At 39.8% G+C, this 23,200-nt stretch overlaps 3 protein-coding genes across 4 annotated transcripts in view; 1 reads left to right on the forward strand and 2 right to left on the reverse strand.

Moving 5' to 3' along the window:
* The window catches only part of ALKBH1 (alkB homolog 1, histone H2A dioxygenase), a 22,625-nt gene extending 21,083 nt beyond the window's left edge, over positions 1-1,542 (reverse strand). The window contains exons 1-2 of the mRNA XM_070797924.1: positions 1,304-1,542; positions 150-258 (exon numbers count right to left, since the gene is read on the reverse strand). Coding sequence (XP_070654025.1) covers positions 150-258; positions 1,304-1,486 — 292 coding nt within the window. The 5' untranslated portion in view covers positions 1,487-1,542. The remainder of the gene's footprint in view (positions 1-149; positions 259-1,303) is intronic.
* On the forward strand, positions 1,538-8,571 carry SLIRP (SRA stem-loop interacting RNA binding protein). The gene is made up of 4 exons (XM_019967884.2): positions 1,538-1,690; positions 3,820-3,878; positions 7,545-7,652; positions 8,460-8,571. The coding sequence occupies exons 1-4, from the start codon at positions 1,594-1,596 to the stop codon at positions 8,529-8,531; spliced, it is 336 nt and encodes a 111-aa protein (XP_019823443.2). The 5' UTR covers positions 1,538-1,593; the 3' UTR covers positions 8,532-8,571.
* Position 8,572: 1 nt separating this feature from the next.
* Positions 8,573-23,200, reverse strand: part of SNW1 (SNW domain containing 1) — a 35,269-nt gene continuing 20,641 nt past the window's right edge. For both annotated transcript variants that reach the window (XM_019969319.2, XM_070797923.1), the window contains exons 8-14: positions 22,503-22,568; positions 20,791-20,907; positions 19,746-19,887; positions 17,233-17,329; positions 11,078-11,195; positions 9,339-9,502; positions 8,573-9,258 (exon numbers count right to left, since the gene is read on the reverse strand). In XM_019969319.2, the coding sequence (XP_019824878.1) occupies positions 9,060-9,258; positions 9,339-9,502; positions 11,078-11,195; positions 17,233-17,329; positions 19,746-19,887; positions 20,791-20,907; positions 22,503-22,568 (903 nt within the window). In that variant the 3' untranslated portion in view covers positions 8,573-9,059. The remainder of the gene's footprint in view (positions 9,259-9,338; positions 9,503-11,077; positions 11,196-17,232; positions 17,330-19,745; positions 19,888-20,790; positions 20,908-22,502; positions 22,569-23,200) is intronic.

The following is a 23,200-nucleotide window of genomic DNA, read 5'->3' on the forward strand; positions in this document are numbered from 1 at the left end:
CGGACATCTTAGACAAGGAAGAATTCAGGAGGGGTTTGGGAGCAGAACATTTGTACATTTAGTTTTCTTCTTTGTCTATTTACTCCTTCTCCAAAACTAGACAAACTTTGATTGAGTAATTTTTGCCTTCTGAGCTCAATTGAACTCACCAGGATAGCCTTGGAGTCCGTAGGCTTGCCACTTGCTGACCGGCTCAAGTCCTGCTCTGAGTGCATCATGGTCACTGACTGAGGACAAATTTAACTGGGATTTCACCACCTGGCAGGAAGCAAACAGAAGTCAGCAGGCTAAAGCTATTTCACAGGTTAACTGTGAGAATCTCAAACCTCTAAAGGCATTTCTGATGTGGGGCAGTTAGGAGTCCTAAGTTTGGGGTCCTAAGTCAAGCCTGAATATTCACTGGAAGGAATGCTGCTGAAGCTGAAGCTCCAATTCTTTGGCCGCCTGATGCCAAGAGCCGACTCAAGGGGGCAGCAGAGGTTGAGATGGTTAGTAGCATCATTGACTCAATGGACAAGAATTTGAGCAAACTCTAGATGGTGGAGGGCAGAGGAGCCTAGCATGCTGCAGTCCACGTGGCTGCAAAGAGTTGGACACGACTTAGCGACTGCACAACAACAACAAACTTAGTTCTACCATTTACTTGATATAAGACTTAGATAAGTTACTTAACATCTTAGATCCTCAGTTTCCTCATCTATGTACTAACAAACACAACAGAGCTATACAAAATTGAAGTCGTTATGAGGAGCTGACCTTTAACACTATCTTCTCCTACGATACCACACCTTTGTGATTTTTTATAAGATTCTGAATTATCAAAGGTGTTTGGTATACAGACTACCTTTGGTTAGGACTAACAATAATGCTTGTGAGGAACTTGAACACGGTGTTTAAACAGGGCTTTGAGGAACACCCGGCTGGAGTGCCCTAATCAGAAAAAAATCTTTCAATAAAACACTAGGAATTTTGTTTACTAAAAGCACCATAGTTGTTCTCTTTTCGATGGAACCTCTAACCGAAACTCCGTAACTTTTTACCGAAACCGTAACTTTTTACCCTTGTTAATTACTTATAAATTAAACTTTTAAGGGACCTATGAAGGTTTCCTGGCATTTAAGAATATCTTAAGAGACTCCCCTAGTGGTCCAGTTGTTAAGAGCCCGCCTGCCAATGCAGGGGACATAAGTTCAATTGCTGGTCCGGGAAGATTCCACATGTCACGAGTAACTAAGTCCCAGAGCCAAAACTACTGAGCCCATCGAGACCATCGCTTCCGAGCGCGCCGCTCCTCTCTCCGTACCTTGGGGGCACCAGGTCCCGTACCGCGGGCTGCGTGGGACACGGAGAAGTCGATGACCCCTTCCAGGTCTGCGGTTCCGGGGCGGCTCTGCCGGTAAAAGCGGAAAAGCTTCCGAAACGCGTCCTCCCCAGGCTGCACCGCCAGCGTCGCCACGGAACCCACTGCCGCCGCCATCTTCCCCATCTCGTTGTCAAGCCTCCCCTGATCCGGAAGCTGATTTCCGTGCTCCGGATTAGGCAGGCTCTTCCGGGGTCGCGACCTCAGGTCACTAGACGTTCCTCGGCCTAAAGATGGCGGCTTCGGCAGCGAGGGGCGCTATGGCGCTGCGTACAAACATCGGCCGGCCGGTTGCGTTTGTCAGAAAAATTCCCTGGACGGCGGCCTCAAGTGAGTTGGAAATGTAGTAGGGGCAGAATCTTTAGGTCCGAGCAATTCTGAAAAGCCTTGCTTGCTGCGAAGCACTTAAATCCCCGTGGTGGCTGGATTAAGGAGGCTGAGTGTGCTCCTGAGCAAGCCAGTGAGTAGAAAGAAATTTGTCAGCAATAAGCCGTTTAAGGGATGCCCCTTGAGCTTTGGGGGCACCCATTCACGGTCTCCAGCCTTTCGGAGTTTACAGCTTTAATTACTTGGAAACTTTTAAGATTTACGATTTAGAAGGGGTTGTTTTGATTGCAGCGTGGGGACGGATTCAGAGTTACAAGAGGTAGTTTCTGTAGTTTAGTTCATAGGTGAAGAGTTCAGGGTAGTGATAGGAGGAGGAGTCAGGTTCACTTAAGCTAATCAAAGAATAATCGATAGATTTTCGTGATGACTTGAATGGGGGAAGAGTACGGAATGGGGGAAAGGGAGGAATGACCTCCAGGTTTTTAATGTTGGTGGATTTGGTGATTAGAATGTAGGAGAAGCACATCGAAAGAAGATGAGTAGTTAAATTGAAATGTGTTTAGTTTGAGAAACCTGTGAGTTCTTTGTTAGCTGGACAGAGGACGTTGTGTATAGATTGAGAAATGCACTCCGAAGCTGTTCTCCTTGGGTTACAATTCCAACTTGGCCTTTAGTTGTGTAACCTCGTTCAGTTCAGGTTAGTCGGTCAGTCGTGTCCGACTGTTTGGGACCCCTTGGACTGCAGCACGCCAGGCCTCCTTGTCCATCACTAATTCCCGGAGTCTACTCAAACTCATGTCCATTGGGTCAGTGATGCCATCCAACCGTCTCATCCTCTGTCGTCCCCTTCTCCCGCCTTCATTCTTTCCTAGCATCAGGGTCTTTTCAAATGAGTCAGTTCTTCACATCACGTGGCCAACGTATTGGAGTTTCAGCTTCAGCATCAGTCCTTCCAATGAATATTCAGGACTGATCTCTTTTAGGATGGACTGGTTGGATTTCCTTGCAATCCAAGGGACTCTCAAGAGTCTTTTCCAACACCACAGTTCAGAACCTAAGGTGTGTACCTGCTGCTGCTGCTGCTGCGTCGCTTCAGTTGTGTCCGACTCTATGTGACCCCATAGACGGCAGCCCACCAGGCTCCGCCGTCCCTGGGATTCTCCAGGCAAGACCACTGGAGTGGGTTGCCATTTCCTTCTCCAGTGTGTGAAAGTGAAAAATGAAAGTGAAGTCTCTCAGTCGTGTCCGACTCTTAGCGACCCCATGGACTGCAGCCCACGGGGCTCCTCCGTCCATGGGATTTTCCAGGCAAGAGTACTGGAGTGGGGTGCCATTGCCTTTTCCTAATGTGTGTACCTAAGGGAAGGTAATTGGGGGAAGAGGGCTCACCACTGTGCCTCAGTTTCATCAGCCATAAAATGGAGTCAATAATACCTTTCTCCTGGGGTGTTGATTATATTAAATTAATTTATATGTAAATACAAGTGCTTAGATTTGTGCTCAATACAGAGTAAGTACTCAATAAACGATAATTGTTTTCATGATTACAAAAATTGAAGTTCATGGGATAGGCTTAGGCTGGACATAGAAAGCTGGGGAGTGATGAGTACTGATTTCTGTTACCAACACTGCTTTTTGTCAACTGTAGTTTTGAGTTAAGGTTTTTACATTTGCTCACCAAAATGTAAAAATCCATGGTCATTTTTGCAGATATTCTTGAGATTGAGACTTTATTTGGAAATCTCTAATATAGCTAACAACACACAGTATTGTGATTGTTTAACTGTTTCCTGTGTGATCATCTCACGGGGATTTTAATCCATGCATTTAGCATAGTACCTGGTATGGTGAAGACTCAGTACTTGCTGGGGATGAAGACGAAGTCAGCTCAGCAGTTTATCTGCCCATGTCTCCCCCACCCCAACACCTCCCCAAATCTAGTAAATTACAGCTTTATAATCAATACCATAATGGTTTCCTGGATCTTAAAGCTGCAAGAAATACAAACTACCATTGTTCACAAGGAGTTTGGGGGCTCTAGGACCCCTCTTGGTTTCTATCTTAATCTAGGATGGAGGATAATACAATAACTAAAAAAAAAAACTCTTACTATGTTTTCTTTTCTTATACAGGTGAGCTGAGAGAACACTTTGCACAATTTGGCCATGTACGAAAATGCACTGTTCCTTTTGTGAGTATTACCTTTTTTAAAAAAAGCAATAATGTTTTCCTCTAATTTTTGATTATTCTTTGTCAAAGCATATCAGTTTACATGAATTGGTAATGGAGTGAAGCTGTTCAGTCTTTGTTGATTAAATTATGGGTGATATTGATCTAACAAAACAAAAAGCCTTATCCTAGGTATTCGAGGCATTTGTGGTAGTTTTTTTTTTTTAATTGATGCATAAAATTATCACAAATGTAATGGCTCAAAACAACACATACACATGATCTCACAGATTATAGAGATCAGGAGTCCAGGCATAGCTTTGCTAGGTCCTCTGTTCAGGGATTCACGTAAGAGGCAATGCAGGTGTCTGTCTGCCGGAGCAGCAGAATCCAGGTGTGTGTCAGCTGGAGAGGCTCAGCCGGGAAAGACTGATTTCCCAGCTCCCTTGGGTTTTGGTAGAATTCGTCTTTCAACTGTAGGGCTTGGGTATCTGCTTTCTTGCTGGCTTTCAGCTGGAGGCTGGTCTCAGGTCCTCCAAACTACCTGCAGTTGCTTGTTACCTTGTTACATCTCTCTTACGGAGGCCTTCTCCCAACATGGCAGCTTGCTTCAAAGTCAGCAAGGGAGTTTCTCTAGTCTGCTACGACAGTTTTATAATTTAGTCTTCAGAGGGACACCCCATCTTCCTGTTCAAGGGAGCAGCATCCCGTCACTTTTGCTGTATTCTTTTGTTTAGAAGCATGTCATAGGCCCTGCCCACATTCAGGGGGAGAGGACTATACAGGGGGTAACATGGTGGAACACATGGGGGTCTTGGGGCCATTTTGGGATTTTGTCTATTACAGTATTATAATAAGGACTTTGAGAGAGTAGAGGTTAATTTATCATAAAACTTAACTGGTGGAGAAAATTTTCACCTTTATCCTCACGGAGTTGAGTGCTTTTTTTGGATGTGCTGGGTTTTTGTTGCTGCACAGGCTTCTCTCCTCATTGCAGAGGCTTCTCATTTCGGAGCACAGGTTCTACGGCACGCGGGCTTCAGTTGTGGCAGATGGGCTCAGTTGCGGCTCCTGGGCTTCAGAGCACAGGCTCCGTAGCTGTGCACAGGCTCAGTTGCCCCAGGGCATGTGGGATCTTCCCAGACCGAGGATCCAACCCGCCTCCTGCCAACACTGGCAGGTGGAGTCTTTACCATTGAGCCACTAGGGAAGCCCAGGTTGAGTGCTTTTGGTGTGTTTCTGTTTGTTACATTTTCTTTGCTTCCTCCTGAGGGTTTAAAAATCAAGCTATGGGAATTCCCTGGCGGTTCAGTGGTTAGGACTCTCTCAACTGCCAAGGGTGTGGGTTCAATCTCTGGTTGGAGAACTAACATCCTGCAAAAATAATTAAGTAAATAAAGTAATAGAGTCCTTTACTTAAAAGAAAAAAGTCTTTAAAAAAAATCAAGTGTATAAATTTGTTCTTTATCCTGAGCTGTATTTTTCTGTGGACTTTCTTAAATGATTGTGTTTTGGGGTGTGTGACATGAGTACACTTACAGTTTACGCATGCTTCACTAAAACTGCTTTTTTCCTCATGGCACTGAAAAGGCTGTGGTAAAATATCAACTTTAAGTAACTTAAATTCTAACTATTGGCTTAACGTTACTTGCCTTACAAAAATCTAACGGATTATGTATATCCAGCTGTAGTGAAGGTATAGGGAAACTGGTACTAAAATTGTTGAGTTTAACTGATACTGTCACTGAAGGGTAATTTGGCAAAATCTGTCAACATTTAAGGTTTACCTTTGACTCTAGAGAAAGCCTGTGTGCTGCCACAAAGACCCAGTGCAGCCAGAATGAAAAGTAAGTTGCAAAAAGAAAAGAGGATTTGCTTTGATCTAGAGGTTCCACTTCTAGAGATTGATTTTACAGAAATGTGAGGTGAGGGATGTTCAAAACAGCATTGTTTAGTAATATAATTGGAAAGAAGTTAAGTGTTCATCAGTGGGGTTGGTTGAATAGATATTAATTCACTGATACAATGGCATTTTTATAGCTGATTAAAAGAATGAGGCATGTGTGTTACAGACATGAAAATCAGTAAGCTTGAAAAATAGTTTTACAAAGTGTATGAAATTGGCATTTTTTGAGGAATATTAAAAAAAGTTTCTCCAAAAAGTAACATTTTTCTTGGTTGCCATTTACCTCTTAAAAGTATAAAAAATAACAACTTAGGACCTGGAGTTAACAGATTTTAAACAACAGAAGTCTTTGATTTGTAGGAAAATTAATGTGTAATGTAACAGGAAAATATAGGGAAGCCAGAATCTGATGAATAAGTTGGATGATAAACACTCTTGGTTTTTGCACAAAAGTAAATAGTAGGATTGCTTAAATTAACCCAGAAGTGTAAAGTAGGTAAGTAAAGGTAACTTTTCCTTTTTCCTCAGGAGCATGTGATGATAATGGTGGTAGTCGTGACGAGGGTGATTAGTTTCAGAAATCACCATAAATGTACTTAGGTTTGAAGGCTTAATTTCCTAGTTTCTAGAAGTGAGTTAGAAACAGGAAGAGTACTTCTTTTTTTTTTTTTAATTTTATTTTATTTTTAAACTTTACATAATTGTATTAGTTTTGCCAAATATCAAAAAGAATCCACCGCAGGTATACATGTGTTCCCCATCCTGAACCTTCCTCCCTCCTCCCTCCCCATACCATCCTTCTGGGTCGTCCCAGTGCACTAGCCCCAAGCATCCAGTATCGTGCATCGAACCTGGACCGGCATCTCGTTTCATACATGATATTTTACATGTTTCAATGCCATTCTCCCAAATCTTCCCACCCTCTCCCTCTCCCAGAGTCCATAAGACTGTTCTATACATCAGTGTCTCTTTTGCTGTCTCGTACACAGGGTTATTGTTACCATCTTTCTAAATTCCATATATATGCGTTAGTATACTGTATTGGTGTTTTTCCTTCTGGCTTACTTCACTCTGTATAATAGGCTCCAGTTTCATCCACCTCATTAGAACTGATTCAAATGAATTCTTTTTAATGGCTGAGTAATACTCCATTGTGTATATGTACCACAGCTTTCTTATCCATTCATCTGCTAATGGACATCTAGGTTGCTTCCATGTCCTGGCTATTATAAACAGTGCTGCGATGAACATTGGGGTACACGTGTCTCTTTCCCTTCTGGTTTCCTCAGTGTGTATGCCCAGCAGTGGGATTGCTGGATCATAAGGCAGTTCTATTTCCAGTTTTTTAAGGAATCTCCACACTGTTCTCCATAGTGGCTGTACTAGTTTGCATTCCCACCAACAGTGTAAGAGGGTTCCCTTTTCTCCACACCCTCTCCAGCATTTATTATTTGTAGACTTTTGGATCACAGCCATTCTGACTGGTGTGAAATGGTACCTCATAGTGGTTTTGATGGAAGAGTACTTCTTTAACAAAATTTCCCTTGACTATTGCTACGAGTGTGCTTTTTATCTCGAACAACACAAAAAGCACTTTGCTCATGTTTTAGAGAGCGTGTTAAGATTAAGAGTATTTGTATTAAAGCAGGGTTTTTGATACTTTTAAATTAAAATGTCTTATATTCCATTTCAGCAGATGAAAAAGTTGGTTTAATTTGGAACACCTGGAAACTTTCTCAAGTTCATGATTATTAATTTCTTCCTAAATTTTGAATTTTTAAGGACAAAGAGACTGGCTTTCACAAAGGTATGGGTTGGATTCACTTTTCTTCAGAAGAAGAACTTCACAATGCACTACAACAGGAAAATCATGTTATTGATGGAGTAAAGGTAAGTATTTTTCTGTATCATATCATGTGAGTTTTCTGTATACCAGTTAAATAGGTCAGAAGTGTGAAATGAAAGGGATTTTGGATGATTTGTAACTTAATGTTTGTTAAAGAACAGTGATGGTGGGAGAGTTCCCAGTTGTAAAAGGTCTGGAGACTTAAGTACAAGAAGACACTTTAATGGTTAGCAAGATACATGGAACACGGAACAGTGGAAACAGCAGGGAGACCTTGGTTGAAATACTGACTTTCCCACTTACTATGTGACCTTGAGAAGACTCTTTTGAGAGTCCCTTGGACTGCAAGGAGATCCAACCAGTCCATCCTAAAGGAAATCAGTCCTGAATATTCACTGGAAGGACTGACACTGAAGCTGAAGCTCTAGTACTTTGGCTACCTGATGCGAAGAACTGACCCATTTGAAAATATTCTGATGCTGGGAAAGATAGAAGGCAGGAGGAGAAGGGGATGACATAGGATGAGATGGCTGGATGACATCACTGACTGGATGGATATGAGTTTGAGCAAGCTCTGGGAGTTTGTGATGGACAGGAAAGCCTGGCGTGCTGCAGTTCATGGGGTTGCAGAGTCGGACACAACTGAGCTTAACTGAACTGAACTGATGTGACCTTAGGCCAGACTGATTTACAGTTTTTAATGGGAGTTCAGGGAGCCTTAAGTACAAGGAACAAATAAGTACAAGGATCAGCTCACTGGTGCTGATCCCTCATAGAACAGCAGTTTTTGGTTTTAATGTTTTTGTAGACAATGACTTTCCTTACAGTGCTGAATTTTTTTTTCCCCCCAGCTCCATGTTCAACCTCAAAGACCCAAAGCTTTACAAGGAGACCAAACATCTGATGAAGAGAAAGATTTTTGAGACCCTCACTGCCTACTGAATAAAGTAAATAAAAGAGGAAGTTTTGTCTAAATGTTTTTATTTGAAACAAATAGTTGCACCAAGCAAGAGCTTACTTTCCCCACTCCAAATTAACAGAGCACTACAGGGGCAAACATCATTTGGCAGGACAGTTCCAATATGTGAACATCCTTCTTTCTACTTGCTACGATCGGGGTCACTTTATTCATAAGCAGTCATTTTTAGACAAAATATTAACCCCAAAGTACTAATGTCACTTGAAAGGAAGTGGCTTTAATTTCACGTGTGGGGCAGTATTTTCTATAAATGCCAAAAGGTGGGAGAAGCACAAACACAACCCATTTTTAAAAAAACTAAATAATTCAAAGTAGAACTTTTCCATACCCCCCTCCCTCTCCTGTAATAAAAAGTAGTGCTGGGCTCTGACACCCAGATTTGGTTTTTATCCTGGCCATGTACAAAGTGTTCCCCATATGACTTGCATCATTAGGGTTAACAATAACAGTTCGTTCACTCTGAACAAAGTATCTACTCCTTCCTCCTCTTTTTGCCTTCATGCTCATGTTCCTTGGGACGGCTGCTATCTGAGGGTCTTTTAGAGCCACCATGTTGCTTGGCTTCTTCCAAAAATTTGTCCAAACCGAAAGGATCCTCCTCAAACTGAACTGGTCCTTCTCGGCCTCTTTGTCTACGGTCTGAACCAGAAAACTCCTTATCGGGAACAAATCTAGGGAAAAAGAGAAATGACTATGAACCACTTTATTTTCACTGGTGTAGATGTTAAAACTGAGCCGTCTGCCCTGGTACCTGTTAGTCTTTATTCTGGCTTCTAGGTCATCTCCATACATGTCCTTGTCCAGATTTTTACTGGGCCTGTAAATATTCTGGGCCATATCTTTTCCACCTCTCCAGGCTTGATCATAAACATTGTAAATTTCATCTTCTCCACCTGCAAAACCACTGTCCATACCCTGTGGAAAAATAGACATTAAAAGTGTACACATTTTTATTAAAAGTTGAATCGCATTACATTCTTAAGTAGAGTAAACCCTTGCTCATTTACAGCTTACATGTTCAACAATCTGAACTACAAATTAAAAAGGTTATTAAAAAATGGTCACAGGAGGGGATATATGTATACCTATGGCTGATTCATGTTGAGGTCTGACAGAAAACAAAAGTCTGTAAAGCAATTATCTTTCAATTAAAAAAAACCAGTGTTTTTTCTTCGTTATCACCTTTGGGTCCTTACATTAAATATGGTACTCATTAATGACTGTTTTAGCAAAGTGGTCTTTAAAATTGGAGGATACCAGTATAAGCAGGCACTTGACAATCCATTTGTGCAGACATAGTGGCAAGATGAAAGAACTACAAAACATTTTATCTGACACCATTTACAGTAATAATGTTAAACCCCTTAACTGTGTGAGAACACTACTGAAGCATAACACAATATTCTCAATGAAAATCTCAAGTCAACAAGTTTGTTTTGTAATGGTTCGTTAATATAAGAATGTGCCTTTTGATAAAACTTTTCATCACAACTTTTATTTTTTTTTTTTTGGTTTCAAAGGTAGACTTTGTTATTCACAAAACAGTATCCCGGGGTGTGAGGGGTCATGGTCTCTGTTGGACCACGGTTATGGCCTAGAAGCGGGAAGCCAGGCCCTGACTCAGCTGGTGCAGGGTCGGGGTGAGGACCTGGGTTCTAATGTGGTTACAGTCGTATTGGGGACGTGTGTACCCTGTCACCCACCTGGTGGGTCCGTGAGTCTGTCCTGCTGTGACTCGGATACTATGCTCTCAGCATGTTTCCTGGAACAATCCACAGGGTGACTCCCAGCCTTGCAGGGGGCGATGGGAACCCTCTATATCCCAGTAGACATTTATACTTCTGTATTGTTAGCACAGTCTGCCTTGTCTTTATTGATATACATGTATCTGTCTTTTCCAGTAGACTTGCACATTCCTTGAGTGTTAAGACGTGTACCTTTGATCTCACTGACTTACATACAGTAGATCATCAATGTTGGGTGAATGAAAACGTAAAGGTACTTCCTCAGGCCTAAGGGGTTCTAGCTTAGATACGAGAACACTAGGTGTTCTAGTCTGATACTAGAAATCAGACTTTCTGATGAATACTTGGGTTTTATAGCTTCATTTTTCAAAGATCCCAAGTTTGTGTTTTTATAGCACTAAAAAAATTATTTTTGCAAATACCGACAAAAAATAACCCAAGAGACACTTTTATAGGACACTGGCTCTGTTCTAGAAATAAAAGACTCACATACCAGAACCAAGTTTTACTACCTAATTTCTTTCATTTTCTAACAGTGTCTCAAATCCTAGCCAACTCTAAGAGCCAACTCTAAGAGCTATTCTAACTTGTTTCTTAAGTTACAATATGCAACTTCTAATTTTTTTTTCTCCATCATGCTAGCATACCTTAGGCTGATGCAAATGTCTCATATGCTAATTTTCTTTTCCCTGAAGGTTGTATTTGTATCAACACTTAAGACATGCTGTTTCTAGACTCTGTGTACCTTGGACTGGTTGAAGAGCCTTTGGTCATACTGAACTTCATTGGAAGTCCGAGGGTTGGGCACACCAAGAGCAATGACTTCACTGATGTCTCGATTTTCATTTCTCTGCAGTTTCGACCTGTTTTGAAATACCATGGCGCAAACTGAAACTTCTTCACAGACAAGCTGAATTTCAACTTCAATACAACCATTATCAGAAGCAGAGGAAATAAATATGTCCAGTTCACATCTTATGAACATATATATTCCTTGATAAGACATAATTAGGATGGCATTTCTTACAGTATTTCAGATACATGATTATTGTAAGAGATAGGGTTTTATAATTAGGCATTCCTGATACAGAAAAGAACTGCTCAGAGACTTTTTTTTTCCCCCTTGAGGAAAAATACAGGACTGCAACATTATAATTTGACATCTGTAAACACTACACAAAGTGATCACCACCAAAGTGTAGTTACTCTCAATCACCATACAAATGACCTCCTTCACCCATTTCACTAATTCCTCAACCCCCTTCTCTGATAACCACCAATTTGTTCTATGAGTTTTTGTTTGTTTTGTTTTTTGTAGATTTCACGTAAGTGAAATCACACCCTGTTTCTCTTTCTCTGACTTATTACATGTAGCATAATACCCTCAAGGTTCTCCCAGGTTATTACAGACAGCAAGATTTCACTTTTATGGCTGAGTTCTAATGTGTACACACACACACCCACACACCTTCTTTATCTGTTGATGGGTACTTAGCGTGCACACACACACACACACACACACACACACACACACCTTATTTATATGTTGATGGGTACTTAGCCTGCTTCCACATCTTGAATACTGTAAATAACACTGCAGTGATCATCAGTTCACTTCAGTTGCTCAGTTGTGTCCGACTCTTTGCGAACCCATAAATCACAGCACGCCAGGCCTCCCTGTCCATCACCAACTCCCGGAGTTCACTCAAATTCATGTCCATCGAGATGCCATCCAGCCATCTCATTCTCTGTCATCCCCTTCTCCTCTTGCCCCCAATCCCTCCCAGCATCAGAGTCTTTTCCAGTGAGTCAACTCTTCTTATGAGGTGGCCAAAGTATTGGAGTTTCAGCTTCAGCATCATTCCCTCCAAAGAAATCCCAGGGCTGATCTCCTTCAGAATGGACTGGTTGGATCTCCTTGCAGTCCAAGGGACTCTCAAGAGTCTTCTCCAACACCACAGTTCAAAAGCATCAATTCTTCAGCGCTCAGCCTTCACAGTCCAACTCTCACATCCATACATGACTACTGGAAAAACCATAGCCCTGACTAGACAGACCTTTGTTGGCAAAGCAACGTCTCTGCTCTTGAATATGCCATCTACGTTGGTCATAACTTTCCTTCCAAGGAGTAAGCGTCTTTTAATTTCATGGCTGCAATCACCATCTGCAGTGATTTGGAACCCCCCAAAATAAAGTCTGACACTGTTTCCACTGTTTCCCCATCTATTTCCCATGAAGTGATGGGACGAGATGCCATGATCTTCATTTTCTGAATGTTGAGCTTTAAGCCAACTTTTTCACTCGCCTCTTTCACTTTCATCGAGAGGCTTTTTAGTTCCTCTTCACTTTCTGCCATAAGGGTGGTGTCATCTGCATATCTGAGGTTATTGATATTTCTCCCGGCAATCTTGATTTCAGCCATTGCTTCTTCCAGCCCAGCGTTTCTCATGATGTACTCTGCATATAAGTTAAATAAGCAGGGTGACAATATACAGCCTTGACGTACTCCTTTTCCTATTTGGAACCAGTCTGTTGTTCCATGTCCAGTTCTAACTGTTGCTTCCTGACCTGCATATAGGTTTCTCAAGAGGCACGTCGGGTGGTCTGGTATTCCCATCTCGTTCAGAATTTTCCACAGTTGATTGTGATCCACACAGTCAAAGGCTTTGGCATAGTCAATAAAGCAGAGATAGATGTTTTTCTGGAACTCTCTTGCTTTTTTGATGATCCAGCGGATGTTGGCAAGTTGATCTCTGGTTCCTCTGCCTTTTCTAAAACCAGCTTAAACATCTGGAAGTTGACGGTTCACATATTGCTGAAGCCTGGCTTGGAGAATTTTGAGCATTACTTTACTATTACTATTACTTTACTAGCGTGTGAGATGAGTGCAATTGTGTGGTAGTTTGAACATTCTTTGGCTTTGCCTTTCTTTGGGATTGGAATGAAAACTGACCTTTTCCAGTCCTGTGGCCACTGCTGAGTTTTCCAAATTTGCTGGCATATTGAGTGCAGCACTTTCACAGCATCATCTTTCAGGATTTGAAATATGAAATAGCTCAACTGGAATTCTCCACTAGCTTTGTTCGTAGTGATGCTTCCTAAGGGCCACTTGATTTCACATTCCAGGATGTCTGGCTCCAGGTCAGTGATCACACCATCATGATTATCTGGGTCATGAAGCTCTTTTTTGTACAGTTCTTCTGTGTATTCTTGCCACCTCTTCTTAATATCTTCTGCTTCTGTTAGGTCCAGACCATTTCTGTCCTTTATCGAGCCCATCTTTGCATGAAATGTTCCTTTGGTATCTCTGATTTTCTTGAAGAGATCTCTAGTCTTTCCCATTCTGTTGTTTTCCTCTATTTTGCATTGATCGCTGAAGAAGGCTTTCGTATCTCTTCTTGCTATTCGTTGGAACTCTGTATTCAGATGCTTGTATCTTTCCTTTTCTCCTTTGTTTTTTCACTTCTCTTCTTTTCACAGCTATTTGTAAGGCCTCCCCAGACAGCCATTTTGCTTTTTGGCATTTCTTTTCCATGGGGATGGTCTTGATCCCTGTCTCCTGTACAATGTCACAAAGCTCTGTCCATAGTTCATCAGGCACTCTATCAGATCTAGGCCCTTAAATCTATTTCTCACTTCCAGTGTATAATCATAAGGGGTTTGATTTAAGTCATACCTGAATGGTCTAGTGGTTTTCCCTTCTTTCTTCAATTTAAGAAACCGGACACAATTCTGACAGAACGTGGTCCACTGGAGAAGGGAATGGCAACCTAACCACTTCAGTATTCTTGCCTTGAGAATCCCATGAACAGTATGAAAAGGCAAAATGATAGGATACTGAAAGATGAAGTCCCCAGGTCTGTAGGTGCCCAATATGCTACTGGAGATCAGTGGAGAAATAACTCCAGAAAGAATGAAGGGGCGGAGCCAAAACAGAAACAATACCCAGTTGTGGATGTGACTGGTGATAGAAGCAAGGTCTGATGCTGTAAAGAGCCATACTGCATAGGAACCTGGAATGTTAGGTCCATGAATCAAGGCAAATTGGAAGTGGTCCAACAGGAGATGGTGAGAGTGAACGTCGACATTCTAGGAATCTGAACTAAAATGGACTGCAACGGGTGAATTTAAGTCAGATGACCATTATATCTACTACTGTGGGCAGGAATCCCTTAGAAGAAATGGAGTAGCCATCATGGTCAACCAAAGAGTCCGAAAAGCAGTACTTGGATGCAATCTCAAAAAGGACAGAATGATCTTTGTTCGTTTGCAAGGCAAACCATTCAGTATCACAGTAATCCAAGTCTATGCCCCAACCAGTAACGCTGAAGAAGCTGAACCGTTCTATGAAGACCTACAATACCTTTTAGAACTAACATTCAATAAAGATGTCCTTTTCATTATAGGGGACTGGAATGCAAAAGTAGGAAGTCAAGAAACACCTGGAGTAACAGGCAAATTTGGCCTTGGAATACAGAATGAAGCAGGGCAAAGGCTAATAGAGTTTTGTCAAGAGAACACACTGGTCATAGCAAACACCCTCTTCCAACAACACAAGAGAAGACTCTACACATGGACATCACCAGATATTCAACACCAAAATCAGATTGATTATATTAGTTTGCAGCCAAAGAAGAGAAGCTCTATACAGTCAGCAAGAACAAGACCAGGAGCTGACTGTGGCTCAGATCATGAACTTATTGCAGTGATCAGAGGGATGCTTATACTTTTTGAATTAGTGTTTTATATTCTTCAGATAAATACCCAGAAATGGAAAATCTTTTGAGGAATCTCCATAGTGTTTTCCATATTGACTGCACCAATTTATACTCCCACCAACAGTGCATGAGGGTTCCCTTTTCTCTACATCCTCTCCAATGCTTGCTATTTCTTGTCTTTCTAACAGCCATTCTAACAGGTGTGTGGTTTTGATTTGCATTTCCTCATAATTAGTGATGTTGATTATTTTTTCATGTGCCTGTTCACCATCTGCATGTCTTCTCTGGAAAATGTCTATTCAGATCCTCTGCCCATTTAACTGGGTTGGTTTTAGTTGAGCTGTAGTTCTTTCTATAGCTTGGATATTAACCTCATGTCGAATATATGATTTGCAAGTATCTTCCCCAACCCAGTAGGCTGCCTTTTTGTTCTGATGATGGCTTCCTTCATCGTGTGGAAGTTTTTAGTCTGATACAGTCCCATTTGTTTATTTCTCCTTTGTTTCCTTTGCCTTTGGAGTCAGATTCACAAAATCATTGCTAACATCAAGTCAAAGGGCTTACTACCTATGTGTTCTTCTAGGATTTTTACAGTTTAAGGTCTCACATTCAAATCCTTAATTGATTTTGAGTTTTTTGTGCATGGTTTAAGGTTTTCCTTCTTTTGCATGTAGCCATCCAGTTTTTCCAATAGCACCTATAGAAGAGGCTGTCCTTTCTCAAAAGAATCATTCTTAATACAAGCAATCTTCTTGTAATACATGCTGAGATATGAAACTGCTACAGTCTGTATCTGCTATTATTATAAAGGGTTAGGGGGACTGGATGCAAATTAGGTATACCACATCAATCACTCTCAATAAGACAGAATCAATTTTTACCTAACAACATTTAGTAATTTTTGAGAAAAATATGTCTAATGACTGGATTACTCAGTATGATGTTTGACATTCAGGTGAATTTAATTCCCCTGCTGTTTTGGTATGTATGTAATCTACATCACAATGATACCATGATAACTGTCATCATTTACTTTACTAGAGGTTCAGGTCTTAAAATGATTTCTATAGACAATCTAATTTTCATCCAAGCACAAGTTTAAAGCTTTTCTATTTTATCAATTCTCAGTCACTTTACTGGTTGTAAGGGCTCAATTTATCTACAGAGCCATTTTGATTTTTACAGCTTAGGAATTTCAGACTGAGAGTATCATTAACTGTGTACTTTCAAATTTCATTCCTTTCTGTTCTATACTGTACATTTAAACTCTAAATTCAGATTTTCTGCTTTTCCATGACTTCACTTATTCAAGGAGATGAAATATGCCATTAAACAACAAAGAATATCACCAGCAGGAATCTGTTTAAGATATGACCTAAAAAACCATAGTATTAGCTCACAGGAGGATGAGAGCATTCAAAACTGCTCATTTGGAAAGAAAATGTTTTATATTTGCATTTAACCCTCACTCAGAATTCCACCTCTTGTATTACAGCATTTCTTCAAGTTTTCATCAATTTCAGTCCTCGGCCTTTGGTGAACCACAAACTTCATGAATCCATCTCTACTTTATTCCAAGTGTTCATACATGTATTTCCTTTGTTAAGTCTGTATTAAGAGTGTTCTGTCAGTTTTCCCAAGCAATTTCATATGACAGCTCTATCTTTCTGAATTTTAAGTGAAACTGCTCATGAAGAGAGGCTGACTTTCACTTCTTACAAAAGCTGCTCTTCTCCCCCACTGTACTCACTCCGTACAGTATTCTGCATGTGAAAGGACCTCAATAAAGGTCCAGCAGCTTATTTCCTGTCTAGAGGAGCAGGCACATGATAAATCAACCTGTCTCACCATTTGAAGCAGGAAAAGAACAGATCAGAACAAGCATATCCACTACTTTCTTCTTCATAAATATGATCTGAATTCTCTTTTTGTGTATCCCCATCCTTCTCAACCCTAGCTGACAATACAAGGTAATGGAAGAAAAGCTCACTTTCAGGCATAGTCAGTTCTTCTGCTAAGGCAGACTAAGCAGTTTAGGGCAAGAAAATAGGTGCTGGTTTATGAAGCTATCAACCTGAAGAGGAAGGAGAGAAGCAAAACTGGTTTCAGTGGACTAACACTCCTCTCTAGAAGGTTCACAAAAGTCACTCTTCACAATTCACACTGACCTCAGAGTACCCACCTCTTGTCTGGAGCTGCCCTGGAGAGGTTCCGGTCATGCTGTCTCTCTTTTCGCCGGTCATGCCGGATTTCATCCCTCTCACGTGCCTCCCCGTCCTCTGTGTGGACACAGGTGAAAATGACTTTATCACTGTACTTATCACTATTAATATTCTGAACAAGAGAATATTTCTATGTGTTTTAAAATTTTCATAATAAAATGCCAGAAAAAAGAATTTGCAAAGTTCATACTTATATTTTCGAAGACTGACTTCAAATAAAGAACCTTTTACTCATGATACGTTGGGCTGGTTGCACCTCATCTCATCTACTGTGTCTATATCTATCTTCACTTTCTCTACCCTCTCCAGGCTGAAGGGATATAGTGTAGATATAGAAGAAATATAATATAGAGCTTGAGCTTTGGAGTCAGACTGTTTGGGTTCAAATCCTGTTTCTATGACAGATCAACAATGTGAAATTATACCCATTACTTGACCCCTCTCAGCCTTTGTCGCCTCCTCTGTAAAATAGTGACAATAATAGAATCACTGCATAGGGTTGCTGTAGGGATTATATAAAGTAATATAGTGCTCAGAGCGGCACCTGCCATAATAAATGCTTAATAAATGGTAAGTTCTTATTAATATTTGGCAAGAGGATTTCTAAAAATTTTAACTACCTTCTCAAGAACCATCCTGTTTTTTTAAATCAGTTTAGAGAACTTAGATACAGAGAGGTTTTACTCTGAGTTATCATCAGTGGCTAGGTTACAACAGGTAGGTTTTTTATATTATGCCCCCTTAAGACATTTATATATATATGCAACGAAGTGGGTTACTAGCCAGAACCTTCATTACTTCCCTTCAACTCTAGACTCCTATAACCAATTGCCTGCTTGACACCTTCATTTTAAACATAACATATCTACAACTAAATTCCTAATCTTTCCTTCCCAAATCTCTCCGCAGTGTAGTCTTACCAATATTAGTAGAGAGCAATTCAATCCTTCTCAATTGTTTAGGTCAAAAGTTCTGGAGTCATCTTTGACTCCTTTTCTCTCCTTCTTATGCCGAATCCATAAGCAAATTTTGTCAGCTCTACTTTCAAATCACACTCAGTACCTGACATATTTTCACTACCTACCTCCTGCTATTATCTCTTATCTGGATTATTGCAAAAGTTTTCTAACGGTGTTCCTGCTCCTGCAGATAACCATTCCATTGCCTTCTAACATATGCAAGATCATGTCATCCTGCTCCAGACTCTTCAGATTGCTTCCCTTGTTACTTGAAATAAAAGCTATAAAAGGCACACAAGATCTGGCCACTTTGCCCTAACTACTCTGACACCTCATCTCTACTTAGCTTTCTAGGTCTAATCCAGCCATTCTGGCCTCCTGCTTTTCCTTAAACACACCAGATACACTCCCAACTCAGGGCCTCTGCACTGGCTGTTCCTTCTATCTGGGATGCTCTTCCCTTAGGTATCCATATGGCTCACTTCCTTACTTTCTTCAAGTGTTTTTTGTTAAAGTTACCATCTCGGAAGTGAGGTCTATTCTGACCACTCCCTCCTTCTGGCACTTTTATATACTCTTCCTCTTTTTTTCCCTCATAGTGACTATTATCTTCTAATACACTATAGGATTAACATTTTTTTGTCTGTCTACATTCCCTAAAATGTTCACTGCTATATCCCCTACCTGACTAGCAGAAAACTGTGTCTAGATGAAATCCTTGCACCTAGTAGGTGTGCAACATGAACTGAATAAGTATACTAGATGAGGAATTATTACTGAAACCACCCTCATCATGTTCTTCAATTAGAATTAGTCTTCTCACTCTAACTGAATTAATATAGCACATATACCGCAATATTTTTGTGGATCACTAAATAAAGCAAGAGAGAAAATGATTAAAGGCCTAAAAGAAAAACTGTGGATTAAGTTTACCATTGGGGGAGCTGAATTGTTCAGTCTGAGATCTCTTTTCTCTAAGTTTCCAGAAAAGTAAGAGAAAATTAAGCCTATCATTTGAATAATATGTGATTTTAAAAAGTATTCCACTCAGAATTTTAAAAAATTCTGGTGTAGTCTCATATTAAAGGCCACACTTAAATACACATTCTTTTCTTTTACTTCCACTTAATGAGGCAGAAATTACTGTTTTATTTCTACATTATTTCTGAAATATCTATATTTTCTTTACATGTATGCACTACTTCTGCATGTAGTAAAAAAACAGCTGAGATTTTCTAAATTGAGATAAATATTATTCATAAAGTAAATTCAATTCAGTAGTGAGTATGTCAGGGCTTCCTCGGTGACTTCTCAGGTGGTAAAGAATCGCCTGCCAATGCAGGAGACTCAGGTTCGATCCCTGGGGTGGGAAGATCCCCTGCAGAAGGAAATGGCAACCCACTCCAGTATTCTTGCCTGGGAAACACCACGGACAGAGGAGCCTGGTGGGCTACTGTGCATGGGATCACAAGAGTTGGACATGACTTAGCAACTAAACAACGAGTATGTTATACCTTTTTCCACATGGGTTTTGATCCCAGCTCTTCTCTCTCTGGCTTTCTGGGCCATTTCTCTAAGTTTCTCTTCATGTTTTTCCTTTTCTTTTTGAGCCATCTTTCTCTCTACTTGAGCACGCATTTCCACTGCTTCACGAGCCTGTAAGTGAAGTTAGATGTTAAATAAGATACTATCAGGGATAGAGAATTACAGTTGTCATTTAATTTCCTGACTAAACTCTGGCTTGAAAGAACAGTTAGAAGAATTCACATTTGTTACTGCTAATTAAAACAGATTCTTGTCTACAAAAGATAACTTGCCTAGACGACACTGCAAACGGCTTTTTCACTCTGACTCCAATCAATCTTGTAAGTCAGTGTTTCACTAATGCTTTTTCACTGTTTCATTTTAGAAACAATCTAAAAAATAAAATTAAACAAGCAATAAAGCAATTCTCAACATCAATAATACGAATTGGTAATGTTTTCAAAATCAATCAGATCAACTCAAGATATAACCGTAGTATAGATGAGCAAGAAGTAATTTACATAAGGGTGCTCACTGTGACACAGAAGATATACTCTTGTATATTCTATGTCCACACCCTGATGCATGTAAACTTAAAAGACACATATTAATACCATAATATTAACAGACAGCCAATACTATGAATGCCATTTTCTGTAGCATTCAATACATTGGTATGTTTATTTTCCCTTCAGTGCCATCTTTTGGAAGACAAAGAGAAATAGGGAAAAATTATGAAACCCAGGAAGAGTAGGTGCCAACCTTCCCAAAAATGGGATCAGTCTAGTGCAGCACCATTATTCTAGAACGTTGTGGGGAAGATGAATCACCAGTGGTGGGGTACATATATGAGCTTACAAAGGTCAAGACTGAGTCAGAACTGCCACCAGCACATGTCATCTCTGGAACACATACCACATGCGAGAGCCTCTTTGGGTACCCAGCAATGTAGCCCAAATAACAGTATCTTAGGTAATTTTGAACAGATTTACAAATTATCAAGAGCATTAAACAACTTAATTACAACAGACTAACCTTTCGATCAGCAATGTAGAGGGCTTCGGCCAGTTTTGCAAAATTTTCATTGATGTGAACTGTCTGCAGTCCTCTTCCATCGGCAGCCAGACGTTTATCTAATGGAATTGTATAACCCTAGCACGAAGGCAGGCAGAAAACACTGGTCACCAAAGAGCAACTATAGAGCCTTTAAAACTAGATTTATATATGTCCATTTTGACAACCATTTTAAGTTCTTTCTCCTTACATCTCTTTTTGTAATTAAGCAACAGTAGTAGCAGCTAACAGTAGCGCTTCGTGTGGAGGACTGTTTAAGCATTTTATATTTATGGCCTCATCCTTCACAGCAATTCTATAAGGCTGGTAACATTATTATTTCCATTTCACAGGTGAAGACACTTGAGGTAGGAAGCCTAGGTCATACAGTTAATAAGCAGAAGAACTAGCATTTCAGAATGCAAGCTCTGGGAAAACAGATTCTCATGTTAAATTTTGGGTTATAATAAAAGGAAATCAATACCAAATAGCTAAAGAGTTGCTCATCAAGTAAATCTAACAGTTATACAAAGGTAGAAGAAAGCACTAAAATCAGAGTGTCTACAGGTAGCTTAATCTGCTGCACTGCTTTCATGACTTATCAGATTCTTGGAACCCTTAACGTTTTAGTAAACAGAAAAAAGATAAAAGTTTGCTAGACAACTAAGATTCTTTGTTCTGAAATTCTGCATCCTATTTCAACAACTTAAGGAATATGCTTGAACATTTACGTAACTTCCACGCTTAGCTTTATTCTTTCAGACTTTTGAGTAGACTACTAAATAATGACCTCCTGCCCATGGTCTTTATTCCTAATTCAAGGAGTGTTACAGACAGCTCAAGATGCCTCATAGTTATACACACATAAATATGTATGGTATACCAAACGAGACTACCCAACAATCCTTTTGTTTCAGGATGAGTGTATAACTTATTTTTGGCTGTGCTGCAAGGCTTGTGGGCTGGATCTTAGTTACCCAAGCAGGGATCAAACTGGGCCCTTGGCAGTGAAAGTGCCGAGTCTTAACCACTAGACTGCCAGGGAATTCCCTAAGTTCCTTTAAGGAATAATTTGTATTTAAATCATGGATTGAGGTGGCCTTCTTCACCCATTAAAAAAAGAATCATGAAATATTTGGGAGGAAAAGGAAATAGTGATAAGGAAACTTACTTCGCAGTATTTTACAGATTATTCATGACTCCTAGATGCTTTGGTGATTAGTAGATATACATAGGATTTAAATAATTTATTCATGCATTGTTATAAACAGAAATAAATAGTTTAAAAATGAAAGCACTGAATATAGCCAAACATTTATTTTGTTTTGTCATATGATTATTTAAATTGATCTAAATCCTTTCAGGAAGAATTTCAGATATAAATTTAGGTTTTCTAAAGAATAGTATCTTTCACTGATATTGTTACTTCAATCTACTCATTCCTTCTCTATGTGTTTCCAATAATTACATTTTACCAGGAGAATCTGCATGGAACTCATGTGCCTGGAACACTAACATTTCTAATACATTAACATAAAAAGAAAAAAGTTGTATAAGTTGGGTGTTCCTTCTGGAAAACCTTCAGCTAAATGATATGCTGAGGTTTCATCAAGTAACCCAGGCTGAAGGTCCTACCTGGGTGTTTTTCAGGAGGTTCTAACACTAAGACACTAAATTTATGACAAGTTAATTACCTTTGCATTTTTCCAGTTTGAAATACATGGAGGAATCTTCCACTCTTGCTGCTCCTTCACGGTCATCTGTGTTGAGAAAAAAGAGGAAGAAGAGACATTTTTACGATTTATAGTCTAGCAAAAAACTAAGTGCACCTTTCTCTTCAAAGATAGTTCAATATACACTGATTTAATCAAAGGTCTTAATTCCATTTGCTTAGTGGCACTATATACTATGTTCCCACATCATGGTTTCTAGTAATAACTTTAATATAAAACATGGAATATAATCTATTTTTGACAGTTACAAATGCTGGTTAATATTTTTACATATTTAAACTGATGTGACTACTTCCAGATGAGAACTTTTTCTTTTAGATGCGTAATAAAATATACCTAAAAAAAAAAAGTCACTTGGACTATCCATTACAGACCTAATGATCCCAGGAACTTACTTCCTACAACTATGATAACATCTTTTCAAACAGCAGACCCCTTTCATTCCATTAAAAGCAGGGGTTAGGTTATTAATCATAAAGCTAACAGCTAACATTTTATATACATTCTCATACTATGGAACCACATGTTACAGTCTTGAGTGGGTCCCTATGTGATTTTGAAAAACAAGTTAAGAAACAATACATTTGGTGAAAAGTAATAATATAGACATCTAGAATGTATTCTATAGGGGGTTATTTATAAATTAGTAATCATGAGTA

This window comes from Bos indicus, chromosome 10, assembly GCF_029378745.1.
Source record: "Bos indicus isolate NIAB-ARS_2022 breed Sahiwal x Tharparkar chromosome 10, NIAB-ARS_B.indTharparkar_mat_pri_1.0, whole genome shotgun sequence".
Lineage (NCBI taxonomy): Eukaryota > Metazoa > Chordata > Mammalia > Artiodactyla > Bovidae > Bos > Bos indicus.

Excerpts from the sequence above, each read along its gene's own strand:
- SLIRP (XM_019967884.2), top strand. The coding sequence starts at position 1,594 with ATGGCGGCTTCGGCAGCGAGGGGCGCTATGGCGCTGCGTACAAACATC. Across the intron at positions 3,879-7,544 it reads GAAAATGCACTGTTCCTTTT|GACAAAGAGACTGGCTTTCA; the intron begins GTGAGTATTACC and ends TGAATTTTTAAG. Across the intron at positions 7,653-8,459 it reads ATGTTATTGATGGAGTAAAG|CTCCATGTTCAACCTCAAAG; the intron begins GTAAGTATTTTT and ends TTTTCCCCCCAG.